General features: G+C 35.2%; 1 protein-coding gene across 1 annotated transcript; it reads right to left on the minus strand.

Moving 5' to 3' along the window:
• Positions 1-6,172: 6,172 nt before the first annotated feature.
• On the minus strand, positions 6,173-9,303 carry LOC131874567 (pentatricopeptide repeat-containing protein At2g33680-like). The gene is made up of 2 exons (XM_059218069.1): positions 8,696-9,303; positions 6,173-8,532 (listed from the first exon to the last, which is right to left on the minus strand). The coding sequence occupies exon 2, from the start codon at positions 8,345-8,347 to the stop codon at positions 7,346-7,348; it is 1,002 nt and encodes a 333-aa protein (XP_059074052.1). The 5' UTR covers positions 8,348-8,532; positions 8,696-9,303; the 3' UTR covers positions 6,173-7,345.
• Positions 9,304-15,674: the final 6,371 nt, after the last annotated feature.

Here is a 15,674-nt window from a genome sequence, read left to right on the forward strand (position 1 = left end):
TAGGAGTTCTCTTGAATACCTTCTTCAAAGGCTCCAAGTTATGGCCGAACCGGGAAGGGGGTTATCATCGATTAAATACAATTAATACAATTTACTAACATATATACATCAAAAAACACTAAAAATCTATGATATAGAGAACAAAATTATACCGAAGCCTAAGATGCTTCTCCAATAGACTAAGGAGGGCTCGTTGTCAATGGAGCAGTTGTCGCTATTACCTATACAAAAAATGATCAAGATTAAATACAATTAATATAATGATAAGTATTGTAGGTTAAAAACAATTAATGTAGTATATCAAACAAAAGTGTACCGGAACCTGAGATTCTTCTCCAGTACACGGAGGAGGGCTCGCCATTGATGAAGCAGCTATGGATATTTCCTGTATGAAAAATGATAAGATTATAATTTATCACAAGTTCGTGTGTACACGTGTGTATAATCATCAAATCAAGAAAATAAAGTAGAGATACATACCTCCGCCCTCACTCGATCCTTGGGCGTATCAAGTGCATTCAACATATCTACATAGCTCAATGGGTGATGTACATATAAAATAGACAAAAACCACTAATCAATCTACAAATCCCAACTAAGACAATTTCAACCTTTTCAAACAATTGTACAACTAAAAATGTGTTCAATTACCTTCTTCCCACGTTTTGGCATCCTCGAGTATTTCATTTGCTAAGGACGAGGGGGGGGGTACCCTAAAAAAATAAATTAATGTGAGATATTAGTACAGACGATATTAAACATAATTTAACAAATCTAAAATGAAAAGAGCGTGACATCATCAATCTGGGACATTTGGTCCTCTGACAACACCTACAAACAAAAAATTGTCAAGCATTAAAGAGAGTTAGTATATCTGTAATTTTTTTGAATTCAAAGTGTACTATTCTATTTTAACATGTTACAAAATTTGTACCTCAGATGTCGAAGTTGTCGCTGCAATAACTGTGGGAGGAATATAAGATACCATTGTTGCATCCTAAAATGCATATTATTTGTATCAATTTAAATTGATCTATAAATGAAATTTCATTTACAATTACAAATTTTAAGTGATTGATAAATAAAATGCTATGAATTCAAATCAACACACCTGTGTCTGTGGCTGACTACCAAACAATATGTCCATCAATTCATCTGTCAGTGCCACATCCTCAATCGTGCGGGTCTGACATCTACTCCCACAAATAATGCACAAATGGGATGTGGATCCATCTGCAGTGGCCTCGTCATCCATCCCTGTGCATATCACTGAGCAAGTGGCACACACATGCTAAATGGGCTCACTAGCGCCACATGCAACAACTAATGACTCATCATCTGGTACAAGAGGGTGTGCTAACTATGTCCCATGCTGGATGATCGCATCAGTCAATGTTGTGGCCGCCTGAAGAGTCTATAGCTCCATCGAGTCTTTCAGGTGCACTGGGATAGTCAAATGCACCTTGGGTTTGGATGCTTGTGGGCAACGACTCTCCTGGGCTACTCGCCTATGGGCTCCAGGTCTATCTTGGGCAGAGTCGCCACCTCTACCATGGAACTCTCTCATGTCAAAATAATTAGGCAACACATTGAGGACAAACTCATAGTATACTTTCCTCAAAAAATGCAATGACACCTCAAAATTATTACAAGGTGGTTCGTCAAAGACCATTCATCTACACATTGGTACACCAATGTATGGGAAACCTCTTTGTAGTAAGAGGTAACGACTAACCAGTTTTAGGATCAACAAAAAGGGCACATATTTGATGTTTACTAATGTTTTTGTTTTTCACCCCCTCATATGATAACCCACTAGCATAAAATTGATGACACATATCCCTACAGTTTCCCCATTTTGTCATTTGTGTGGAAACTGCAGTGGCACCACTAGATAAAGTTTTTAGGCTAGTGGAGAGGGATTTATGATGCTCAAGCTCAGATGTTTTCCATTTATTAATCAGTCTATTTATTTTAGTTGTGTTTTTCTCTAACTGATTAAGCAATTGCTTCTGTGTATCAGGTGTACGGTCAAAAGGAGGAGCTGGAGGTGTATTATGTGGGTTTTGTTCGGGGTTTTTAGGAGGTGCATCTTGTTGTTCTTGTTGTGGATTTTTAGAATCAGGTTTGTGTAACAAAAAAATAAAAACCTAATCAAAATAAACAGATTTAAATTCAAAATGTAAAAAAAATTGAACAAATGCGAAAGAAAAACAAAAATCAAGCAAAACCAACCTTGATCCATGGCATTTGGGTGAGAAAAGAGCGAGTCTGTGCGCGATTTAGCAAGAAAAAACCCCAATTTTCAACTCACGGCTGCGTGAAAAGTATAACACAGTCTGTCAAAAAAAAATATTGACAGGTATTGCATATGTGTTGTTTTAAGACTTAGAACCATGTATGTGCTGTTTTAGGACTTAAAACCGCGTACGCGGTGCTAAATCCTAAAGCAGCGCGTACGAGGTTCTAAGTCCTTAAGAAGCGCATACGCGGCCATTTTTGTAAAAGAACCCCGTATGCACTTTTGTCCCTTTAGAGTCAGGGACAACGAACCTTAGCGTGTACGAGGTGATTTAAATTTTTAGTACCGCAGTCGCGGTCCCTGTTTTTACAAGTTTTTTTAGGTGTGTGTCCACTTTTCTGCACACCATCTTTGTGCACTTACCCTTTGATTATATTTTAGTAATATTAACTAAAATTCTCACTTTAATTAAATAATATTAATAATTATAATATAATAAATATTATAGTGAAAATATATTTTTTTCTTAAGAATATGATCCTAATGTAATTATAAAATCTATATAACTATAATTATAATAATAAAATGAATCTTAAACTTAATTATTATTTATTAATTTAAGAATATATATTATTTTAATTATATTTATGTAATATTAATTACTTAATAATGGCGAGAGCTTCCAATGGTGAAGCACTAGGTCATGAGGTCTAGTCTCCCCGCAGCCCACGTGGTACCGAAAGATGTGTCACACCAGCATCACAGATCATGTTAAAAAGTTTACTCGGTGCACTATAGTTTATAGAGGGTTCTATACCCGAGTCCTGCAGTCTAAAAAAATAAATTGATCTTAAGAAAATAAGTATTAATAATTATAAAATTATATAATATAAACATAAAGTGAAAATAGGTATCTTTTAATAAGTAAAATGAAAAATATTTAAATTTTTTATCAAATATTATAAAATTATATTGTATATGTTAAAATGATCAAAAAGAAAATCAAGATTTTCACAAAGCATTAGTAGAAAATAGAATGATTAAAAAAAAATTATTAAAAATTTTAATTATAAAAGATACATACTTGGGTTTGTTTATTAATAGAAATATCTATTATGTAATGCTTGTAATGAAATAATTTAATTATTTATTTAAATTTTTATTTTATTTTATTTAAATAGTGTGAATCAAATCCCTATGAAATAGCTAATTGATTTTATTACCAAAAAAAATGAAGAAAGTTATTTAAAATAGGCATTTGTTTTATAAATATAAAGAAATCTAAGAAAAACTTAAAAAATCTATCATTCGTATAATTTTTCTCCTATAACACCAATTTTTTTCACCCAATCATATTGTAGATAAATAATTTTTAGTTTAAAATATAAATCTCAACTTAGGAAAAACAAATATTTTGAAAACAAAAATAATAATCATTTTTCATTGGTACAAAAATCAATTAATTGGACTTAAGTGAATACAATAGTATTGCCTTTGGTAAGTACTAATAATATAAATTGATTTAACCAAAAAATAATATAAATTAATTTAGATTACTTAATTTTGGGGGGGGTATGTAAGGAAAATGATTTTTTATACTTAATTAGATTAATTTAGTTCTCATAATTTTATTTTTTAAATTTCATTATGATTATGTTTAAGTTTTATAAATGAGATTCTTGTTGTATCAATTTAGTATGAGAGTTGTAGCAAATTTTTTAAGTTGAAGTTGATTAGGTTTAGTATTATTTAATGTATTTTTAATTACATGATAGAAAATTGGTAAATCTATTAGGTTTAATTAATTTCATTTGATTATGATAATTGTAAATGCTACTAATTATTTGCAATGCTTTATAGGTTCACACATGTCAAACATTCTCTAAGCGTGTACGGGTGCATATAGATAGACCACACCAGCATAATTTCTATCCTTTGTGGTATGTGTTGTTCTTGTGTTTTTGTCATTTTATGGCTAAATTAAGTTGGTGCTCAATACCTTGCATTGTTTATTATTGTTTCCAACTATTAAGGGAGTTAGCCTTAGTTTAAAAGATTTAACTTGCATCCTAGATTGAGATAATTGAAATCCATTCTAATGCATTTTAGATGCCATTACTCTTTGGTAGGAAGATTACTTGTCTAGCATAAGTCTTCTAGCATTTCCCTATGGAGTGTAATAGGTAGGCATTAATTGACTCCAAACACCTCATAAACCAGCGTTGTTAGTTTTGAAATAGGTGTTGGTTAATTTTAATTTTGGATTTTCTTATTTTTATTTTGATGTTTAAGTTTTGTCTAAGAAGTTTAAAAGAAAATTTCATGTGCTATTTGCTAGGAATATGAAGTCTAACGGTAATTTCACTTGATAGATATAATTTTATAAATAGATGAGTACAAGCCATGTAATCGAAAATTGGTTAATAGATGTTATTCCTTGCTTGGAAGTGGATGTAGCCATGTTTATGGTGAACCACGTAAATATTGTGTCATGTGTTATTTGTGTTTGCCTTAATTTGCTTTCTATTGTTTTGTGCTCATTATTATGTGTTTTCTCTGCTCGATTTAAAACTAACACTATTTTCTTACTTTTATAATGTGATCTCATCATGGGTTGTGGGTGGCTATCTAATTAGAGTGTAATTGTTAGCAAGATTGAAGGGTAAACAACAACACAAAGATTTGTACCCCAAATAGATCTTAATGTAGTCTTTCTATCCCATATGATATAGTAAAGGAAATCAGTGAATAGAAAAATCAACCAAATAACATATACTCATACCTCAATAACCCATGAACTCATCATAATGTTCACAAAGATTAAGACTAGTAACAACATCATTGTATTATACTATCGATCCTTGAATACATCAAAAAATTTGGATCTCAATCTATCATCTACCATATATCACCTATCTCATTTCATACTAATTCATTAATTCATCCATTTTCTATATCCTTTCAGATGTATAATGCAATGCTATTATATGCATTTATCTTGTTTAGATACTACTCTACTAGTTAGCCTAAAGGTCTATTTCTATACCATAGACTCAAAGTGATAAACTAACTTGGCTCTATTACTGGTCTTCACTACCAATAGTAATGTTTCCTTTTTAAAAAAATTATATGTTTGTGAATTAAAAAATCATTTCTTATGTTTAGAGAATTTTTTTTTATTGAAGTCTATCTCATAGACCTTGAAAAGTTGAAGAGGAATAAGTTTAAGGTTGGCATGTTTGGTTTGTTGCTAAGATTACAAGTTAATCTGAGAAAAGTGTGATAGAGGAAGTGTGACAAGAGAAGAAATAATTCATGGGGTTCAACATGTGGGTTCAAAAACTCTATGAAATATCAATAAAATTCACAAAAATGATAAAGGTGTGATAAGAAAGAGAAAATAAAGAGGAAGTCAAAAAGGAAGAAGAGTGCTGAAAAGCAAAGGATTTATTGTCAGAGTTTACAAGTTTGTAAACATTAAAAAGTGTGACTAGGTTAACTAGTTCACTAAAAGTGCAAAGTGTGACAGATTAGAGTAAAATTCAAAATATCTCACCTATATGGAAAGATGATTTTAATATTTAAAATTTGAGAGGGAAATAGAATGAGAAATTAATGTAGTAGTTGCTCATTAAATTTGAGAGGGAAATAGAATGAGAAATTTAATGTAATAGTTGCTCATTAAATTTTAGCCATTCATTTCAAGGGCAATATCCATGTCCAATGTATGCTATGTCTAAAACAATGCATGTCCAGTTTGAAATATCTAATGAATCCTTAACAAGCTTACAAACTATTGAACCTGATAAGATACAACTTATATCTATGACTCTAAATTATAGATTATCCATATATCAAATATCTTTTGTCTTTCCTGTTCAAATGCTTTTCTTCTAAACGTGCAATAACATCTATTTTCTCATAGATTTAGTACTACAGTTCTCTCCTTTCACAAGGCAATCTAACCTTTTTTTCACTAAAAATGTTATTTCTCTGCATATAAGGATACATAAAATACCTCTAAAAGAAATCTATCACGTAAAACATTGCTAGAAGGAAACGTAAAAATTGACCTTGTCACCAAAAATAAGATTGAAATTTAAGGGCACACGTCAAATTCTAAAACTTGTTCTGATGGATGCTACACGAGGAGATTGTCAACAACTTTACTAGGAATTATATCTCTCTTTCTTTCCTACCATCACTGATATTCACAAAAATACAGCCCCTCTATCAAGTGTTGGAAGTGAGGGACATCACAATTTTTCTACCATGCCATTTAGAGAGATTCCATGAAAGTTTTAATACAGATATTCAAAAGATGCTGATGCCTTATTCCAGTGGCAGCATTAAGAATGTTCCTTCAGCTCATGCTCCATGTCATATAGTAAAAGTTTGCATTTTCAAAATGTCGCCTTTTCACTCAGACAGCTCATCCAACCCACCAGGATTTCTCTTTATTTGAAAATGCAATCTGCCACCCACAACAAAAGCATGCACCCATTTTATGGAATGAATCCAATTACAACCTATCCTGCTTCTCATCAGCTTTCTCATTCTTGCTCTGCCATCCTGTCTTCCAGTTGCCATGAAAGTTTGGTGATTATTCTTTTTTGCAAAAGAATAGAGTTGTAGTTCAGATCTATAAAGGAAAACATTGATGAAAAATGACGTGAAAACTGAAGCCACCAAACATAAACTTTATAAAGAAGGCCATTCATTGAAATCCAGTCCTGGTTGTGATAGTTGCTCAACAAGAAGATTACCAACGAATTTACTCAGACATTACAACTTTCTTTCCGTCCTATTATCAGTCATATTCACATGAAAACAGACGATTTATTGAATATTGAAAGTGATTCACATCACTTAAATATTTTACCATACCATTGAAGTGATGAACTTGGCCAGAGTGCAATGTTCCCTGCACAATCCTAGGTTCCAATGAGTTTTTAGAGAGATTCCACGAACTTATGCTAATCATGTCCCAGAGTTGGTACTGGCTTCTTTAAAACAGTGCTTCTTCTTATGCACATTAAATAGCGTAAAATTGGCATTAGCAACATGCCCAACCTTTACCATCCACTTGGCTAGTTCTTCCAATCATTCACAGATTCCCTTCATTTGTGGATGTAATCTACTATCAAGAACAAAAGCGTGCACCTTGCTATTGACTTCAATCCAACTACATCCAACTTCCTTTCTGACTCCTCTGTCTTTCATCAGCTTTCTTACTCTTGCTCTATCATCCCATCTGCCAGCTGCTGCATAAATGTTGGACAGAAGCACATATGTTGCAGAATCTTGTGGATCCAAACTAAGCAAATGCTCAGCAGTACGAATTCCTAACTCCATATTACCACAGCTTGTACAAGCACCAAGCAGTGTCTGCCACACCATAATACCAGGTTTGAATGGCATGGAATTGATAAAATCTTCGGCCTCAATTAACTGTCCAGCACGTCCAAGGAGGTCAACCATGCAAGCATAATGCTCTTCTCTTGGTATGATACCACGATCCCTACTCATCAAATGAAAATAGTGACGACCTTCTGCTACGAAGCCCTTATGGCAGCAAGCATGAAGAACTCCAAGAAAAGTTATACCGTCTGCCTTCACTTGTGATGTTTGAATTTGTTCAAAAAGTTTAATTGCACCTTTGCATTGTCCATGCTGTGCACATGCTAGAATCATTGAATTCCATGAAGTTAAATTTCTCTGAACCATTCTTTCGAAAATTTCTTGTGCATTGTCAATGCTTCCACATTTCGAATACATGGTAACAAGGGCGTTCCCCACCGTGACATCCAACTCTTGGCCAATTTTCTTCACATGAGCATGGACTTGCTTGCCTACTTCTAAAGACAAACTCGCACATGCTGTAAGAATGCTGGAAAAGGTGAATTCGTCTGGATCAATATCCACCTTTCTCATAGTGCAAAAAAGCTCCAGAGCTTCTACCCCAAAGCCATTTTGCACATATCCTCCAATCATCGCAGTCCATGATACTGCATCATGCCTGGGCAACCTTCTGAAGGCTTTCTCTGCATCATCCATGCTTCCACACTTTGCATACATATCAACAAGAGCACTACTAATATACATATTGGATTCCAGAAGTCCCGATTTGAGCACAAGCGCTTGGATTTGCTTCCCCGGTCCCAAAACCTTGGTATTCCCACATCCCTTCAGAACACTAGCAAAGGTCAGAGCATTGGGCGCAATGCCAACGCTTTGCAATTGAGAAAACAGGCTCAAGGCCTCATATCCAAGTTCATTTTGAGCATATCCTGCAATAATAGCAGTCCACGAAACAACATTTCGCTGAGGCATTTTGTCAAACACTTTGCGTGCAATCTTTAAATCGCCGCATTTACAATACATAGTCACAAGGGCATTTGCAATAGGAACATCTAATTGAAAAAGAAAAGCTTTAATGATGTGAGTATGGACCTGTTTTCCTTGTTCAATAGCTTCTGGCACAGCCAACGAACTAAGCACGCTTGTGAAGGTTTTGGAATCCGGCTTAAGGCCTTCATGCTGCAGGTGAGAATAATGGTTTATAGCCTCTGTAGATTGTCCACTCTGAACATATGCTGCAATTATAGCGTTCCATGATACCAAATCTCTGTTGGGTATTCTCTCAAATACTCTCGCCGCATCATTAAGTCTTTGGCATTTACAATACATTGTAATGAGGGCGTTATATACAGATACATCTGATTTTATTTGGCTTTTTAAGACAAGAGCCTGCATAGACTGGCCATGGAGGAGTAGTCCAAGCTTTGCGCAAGCGATGAGAACACTGGTAAATGCGACATGGTTTGGCTTCAGGCATGCAGATTGCATTTGACGGAATAGTTTGAGAGCTTCATAGCTGAACCCCCCTTGGGTATATCTTACAATGGCCTTGGTACACTGCAGCGAATATGGCTTGGACATTTTCGTCAAAATAGTTACTGGATTAAGATGAAGTTCGGAAATTAGTTGTAATGCCTTCAAAATGTGGCTTCTGGCAAGCATTTGTCAATATTGTTTATTGGTAAGATGTAGATACAGTTTATTAGGGATCAAGTATTTTTGAGTGTAAGGTTTCAATATCATAAGGGATGAGGTTGGGATCATAAGAGATGAGGCCACGATCATGTTTTCCATGAATTTGGTGGAATGGATACCCGGAGTCTTTGGCTCTCAAACGAAGATGTTTCATTAAGGCTCATGATAATGTAGCGTAGTTACTTATAAACGAATTCATTAACATAGAGGTCCTTTGCAAGAGGGTTAGCATTTTTTTATGAGTCAATTATTAAGAGTATTTTAGGGGTTGTGTAATTTTATATTATCTATAAGAATTTGCATTCATTTTGTTTTGATTTGATATATTCGTTATGTATTTTTTTGCATAATTTTGGTTTTTATGTTTGGAAGCTTACGTATCTATAATATTATTGTAAAGAACATTAGTTGTAACAATGATGTTGTATGGAATAAGTTAAAGATGATTTCTTTTTTGTAAAGTCAAAGAGAACATCGATGTAATTACATAAAGTAGAGTGGTTCATCAAAATGTCACATGTTGATAAGTAGGAGATATTTTCCACAACAAATCAAATTATGATATTGCTATCAGGAATCAACTATGTAGTTTTCAAGTCAAACTCATTGACCCATGCTTAATGAGTAGTGGTTCATAAGAACCCATCTCTCATGAGAATGAATGGTCTACTTAACATTCATTGCATCTAGGTGATGATCAAAGAGGTGAAGCATTGGGCTTTCCTAGGAGATCACCCATCCTAGTACTACTCCAACTCAAGCGCACTTAATTAGCTTGGAAATGGGGTTGCAAGCTAAGTGGGTTTGACCTTGGAGGAAACTTTGGTTACAAGCATGTGGCACAATGAGGACCTTTTAGATGTTTCATTTTTGGGGAAGATCAATACTGATCATATAAGCTTGAAAGTGGAAATTTTATTTTCTAGAGATTGTTTAAGACAAGTTGAAGGATCACACACTTAAGAATTGAAAGTGAGGATAAGGTTGTTCGTGGGAATAATTATGCTTGTGAATGGGTTAGATTGTACTATATAGAGTTGATGATAAATAAGTCAAAACTATTGCAATGAACTTCTCTAGGTGTATGCAACTTTAAAATTTAATTGTTTAACATTTGATAACCATAAAAGATTATGTATGGAAGCATAAACCAACAATACTGTTATCCTCGTTTTTAGCGTTAGCAAAAATGAGGTTACCCCACAAGATTTTACTTGTTTGTGGTTTTTCCTGCTCTATGGTTCGCTTTTCGAAATGTTTTGTGTAATCGAAAGCGTGTTTTTCCTTGTTTTACCCATTTTTCGTTAATTGTGAAAGCTTCACAATTTAGGTATAATTTGGGTTCGTAAACCCGATTTACACCAAGTTTCACAATTTAGGTGTAATTCGGATCTGTAAACCCGATTTACACCTCTTTTGGCTGGTTTCACCATTTAGGTGTAATTCGAGTGTATAGACCCGAATTACATTTCATAGGTGCAATCGGGTTCATAAACCTGAATTGCACTTATTTAATACACTTTGAGTTATTTGTGGAATTTTTGAAGTGTTGGATTAGGAGTCTATTTTCCTCTTTTAAAGGCTAAATTATCTATTTAATCTTCATTTTAATCCTTCTTAAATCGAATTTGTGGCTAGAAGGAGAAGGATTCTCAACTTCCATTTTCTAGTATGAATTTCTTCCCTCCGATTTAGGGTTTTTATAACCCTTTTCATTTTACTTTTTCATGAATTTATATGTTATCAAATTGTTCTTCATAGCTTTTCACCTGGTCAGATCTTTGATCCAAGTCGAGTTTTATTTGATTCATTGATTTAATTCACAGTGGTGTCGTGACGGGGCCGTAGGGCCGCCACGCAGTATTGATTGGTTCATGGCAGGTCTACAACCTCGCCACAACATCAAGTATTATTGACACATTGTATTTGTATCACTATGTGGTGCAAGAGCACCTTGTAGACTTTGAAGACCATTTGGGCAATGAAGGCTCTTAGAGGTGTCTATAGGTTCCTTGAATGTTTTTGAGTTGTAATAAGGTCTTTCAAGACCATTCATTTTGTTTTGATTAGCCATGTAAAGCCTTGATGCCATTTTGTAGTGTGAACTTCTTAGGACCTATTTGGTCAACCATGGTCAAATGATATCCAAAATGCCTAAATGAGGCAAGCATTGTATTTTGGGGGAAGAGGAGGAAAGAACTTTAGAGGAAAAGGAAATTTTGGGGGAAGAGGATAATCTCAAAAACCCCAAGGTGATTCTAGCCAGGAAGAACAAAGTGGAGACTCAGGTTCAAGAGGAGGCTTTAGAGGAAGGAGACCCAATGGAAGGGGTAGGTTTGGAGTACCAGGAAGAGGTCCTAGTGTCTTCACAGGGAGATGCTTTAATTGCAACCAAGTAGGGCACACTACAAGCAAGTGTCCTGAGAAAGCCTCAAACTCTCATGTAGGAGAGAGAAGGAACCAGTTGATTCAAGAAGAAGAATGCCAAAGTATCAATTCCCCAATTGGAAGTGTAGCCCCGACCCATGATGGAGAAAGATTGATGATGAGGAGAACCATGTTGAAGGTGCCTCAAGTGAAAGAACCCCCTCAGAGGAAGACATTATTCAGAATCACATGTAAGGCCTATGGGAAGCTATATAAGGTAATAGTTGATTCAGGTTCTACTGAAAATTTGGTTTCCACAGAGATGGTAGACAAATTAAAGTTGAAAAGGTTACCTCATGCTAACCCTTATAAGGTGTCATGGCTGAATAAAGGGCAACAGGTCTCAGTGGATGAACAATCTTGGGTAGAGTTTGAGATAGGGGAGTATAAATATATAATATTGTGTGATGTTGGGATCTAAGAACACTAAGAGGGGAGGGGGGGGGGGGGGGGGGGCGGTGAATCGATGTTCTGCCCAGGTGAATAGTGTTTAACTTTCTAAACCATGCATGTATGTACCGGTAAACAAATAAGCATATAACAAGAAGCAAATAAACCATCCACATAAATGAACACCATAACACATAGAATTTATATGTGGAAAATCTCAATGAGGAAAAACCACGGTGGGATTTATGATCCACAATATAAGTTCATTGGCCATATGAAAAGATATTACATAAAACAGGGGCCTGCACTTGTAGGAAGGCACACTGCCCAGAGCATACTGCTCATCACTATAGAGCCTCACTGACTACAAGATTTTTGCCAAAGTAAATTACTGAAAATGAACTCAAGAATGCATCTACTATGCCAAATAGAGTTTTGGTTCTAGTTTTTCTCTGTACCGATTCACAAACTTGAACTATTACCAGTATTACTTCTCCTCCAAGAATGCTTTCCAACCTATCTATAGATCATTGCATGATATAATGTTCGCATACAAAAATGATCTCCATACATATATTTTGCATCTCACAGTTCTGCTATACCTATATATGTCTATCATCTATTCCATCATATCATCATATTTTAAATTGACCTAGCAGACTGACTTATATACCTATTACACATGATATGCCCATGTCATCTTACAATGCATTTATAAAAGATATTCAATGTCGGCCTCGACAATAATTACAAAATGATTTACTAGATAAATCTTCCTTGATGTCAACTTCCTTGAAGTATTGATGTCGGTGCCAGTGTAGGCTTGAATGCTTCCATTGCCGGTATCTGCCGGTATATGCCTCCCAGTGTCGGTTTGTGACTTCCATCAGATCTTGTTTCCATCAATGACAACAAAATGAATCCAATGAGTGTCAATTGCCAACAATCTCCCCCTTTGGCATTGATGGCAACACTCATGTGAAAAATGGGTTCCCTATTGGTGTGCTCCTCCTGAGCAATACAGTCCATATGCTCCATTTGATAATATTTTTAATTATATTTAATGGCAAAGACCGGTGAAAGAATAAAAGAATGAAAGAATATTGTTAGTGTCACTTGAGCTTAATCATCTTCAGGATTTCTGGGTATACCTTTTGTAGCAACTGAAGATACGTGTCCCAACCTGATTTGAAAGTATCAGATACCGATGCAAGTCCACTGATTAAGTGGGCAAGTGATTCCTTCTCCTGGGTACCTACTGGTGTGGGTTTTGCTAGCATATCCATGCATTTTTTCTTATGAACACCCAATGAATCAAGTCTAGGGCTTACCAATCCTCTTAAATTTCTTTCTCTCCTTATTATTTTATCTTTCTCCTTCTCAAAAGCAAAAACTTGGTTCTCCAAGGACAAAATTTGTCCATCAACAGATGTAGTTAGTGTAGTCAGTCCATCAAAAGAGTTAGCAATATTAGCCATTTTGTCATATAACTCCTTCAATCTACTATCTACATTAGCTGTAAGATTTCCCAAATTACAACATACTCTGTAAATATTAGTACATTGTTTTGAACAAATTTAAATGGGAATAAGCTTGTCTTCTATTTTCTTCTTCCCAGATTCTATGAGCTGATCAAAAGCTGCTCTTTTTGCTGCAGAGAAACTGTCCAAAGCCTGTCGCTCTACAATCTGTCTCAAAGATTGATAATTATTTGATATGTGCTCTGTTAAAGTCTTGAGCTTACTGGAAGGGCTTGCTCCATCCTCAATCTGATAGTCATGCATTATTATGTGTAGTACAAAGACTGATTGATCAATTAACCCTTTGTTTATAGTTCCTTCCTTTATCAATTTCTGAGTGGCCATCATCATTAATTTTGTTGGACTTAACTCAGAGACTGATTTCTTCTTGACCTGGGAAGTGTCAATTGCCAAAACTCTTGCCGGGGAATCAGTTTTACCTGTCGGTATGGACTCAATTGATTTTACCTTGTCCATCTCAACCTCTTTTGCAGCGGTGGCTTCACCACTTGGTGCAATATCGGTTACTGTCGGTGGAGTATCATCCATAGTTTTTCCAGTGCCCTATACATTCTCTTGCTCAGAGTTGGTTTGTGTCGGTACATATTGTACACTCTCTTTAACTGTCGGTTGTGGTTGTGCAAAAACTCTCTTTAAAATACCCTTTCCTTTTGATTTGTTAGGAATGGTGGGGGATATTGCCTTTGCAAATTCTTCTGGAGATGTGAGAAAGTCTAGGTTTTTCTGAAAGAATTTTTTCCATCCCTTACTTGTCTCATTTATCACCTCATTTACTCTTCCCGTCATAAGGCTTATCTGTCGATTTTTACTACTGAAAATTTTCCTATTAGCAATATCTATACATCTTTTCATCTCTTCATTATTTATAATACCACATTGTTCCAAAAGTGTAACTTCCTTGATTTCCCTATCCCTCTTGATAGCATCAAGCCTTCTAGCCTCAAGTTTATTATACAGGGATAAAGGTATCTCCTTCAAAATTTCAACTAAGGCTTTCTTATAGATGTCCATATATAACAAAATAGCCTCTTCTAATTTACTTTGCTCATTCTCTTCTAAATCTTCATAATACTTAGATATATTTTTCAACTTTTCATCTTTTGTAACTTCACCAACAAGTTCAGCACAGGTCATTGTGGTCTTACCAGTTTCAGTATCATCACCCTTATGGTTTTTGCTTGTGGTTGTCAGTGTGACTGGTTTCCTCTTCTTCATAGGCTTCCTTGTCGGTGGTGGAGGTACAGTAGGCTGAGCTGCCTTTCTGACAAGTACCCTCCTAGGCTCTGCCTTTTTCTTCTCTACCGGTAGTTTTACCACATTCTTCCTTTGTACTCTTCTAAAAGCCAGAGGTTCATGATCCTCAAAGTCAGAGTTAGAAGTGATTGGGGAAATGTGAACTTGTGGCTTCTTCACTTCTACAGTTCCAACCTCTGTTGGTTTAGCTGCCTGTTTTGATTTAGAGCCCAACTGAGTGTCTATCTTGTGCAACACATCTTGTACATATGCAAACATCTTCTCTATTTTCTTTTCTCTTCTTTTCCCATTAAAACTTGTTTTTACTTCAAGAGTATTTTCTTCTGCTATACCAAAGTGCTATGTTTTATCATCTAATGGGGCATCTAACAACATCTTTGCATAAAGTTCAAAGATACTATCATCCACCTCATATCCAACTCCAAATTTTCTTGGGTTCAACTGCTTCCATGAGAGTTTCATCAGTTTTCACCATGAAACATATGTCAGTGGAATACTTCTCCACAATATTCTTTGAGATTCTTTCCCTTTGCCTCATGTTCTCTTGAAATGTCTTAAAATAACCCCAAAGTTTCTCATCTCTGTCAGTACCAAGACCGGTGATAGCTATCTTGATCTGCATACCTACCGGTATGCCATGACCCCAATTCTTCTTTCCTAAATTGGGTAGCTCATTCGGGAAGTAAAGCATTAAACAAACAATTAAGTTTCCATATTTGAAGGTGCCTTTCTTGGTTCCTTTGATCTTAGTAAGTTTTAGCATT

The sequence above is a fragment of the Cryptomeria japonica genome, chromosome 3 (genome assembly GCF_030272615.1).
Source record: "Cryptomeria japonica chromosome 3, Sugi_1.0, whole genome shotgun sequence".
NCBI lineage: Eukaryota > Viridiplantae > Streptophyta > Pinopsida > Cupressales > Cupressaceae > Cryptomeria > Cryptomeria japonica.

Coding starts and splice junctions, on each gene's coding strand:
- LOC131874567 (XM_059218069.1), bottom strand. CDS start 8,347: ATGTATATTAGTAGTGCTCTTGTTGATATGTATGCAAAGTGTGGAAGC.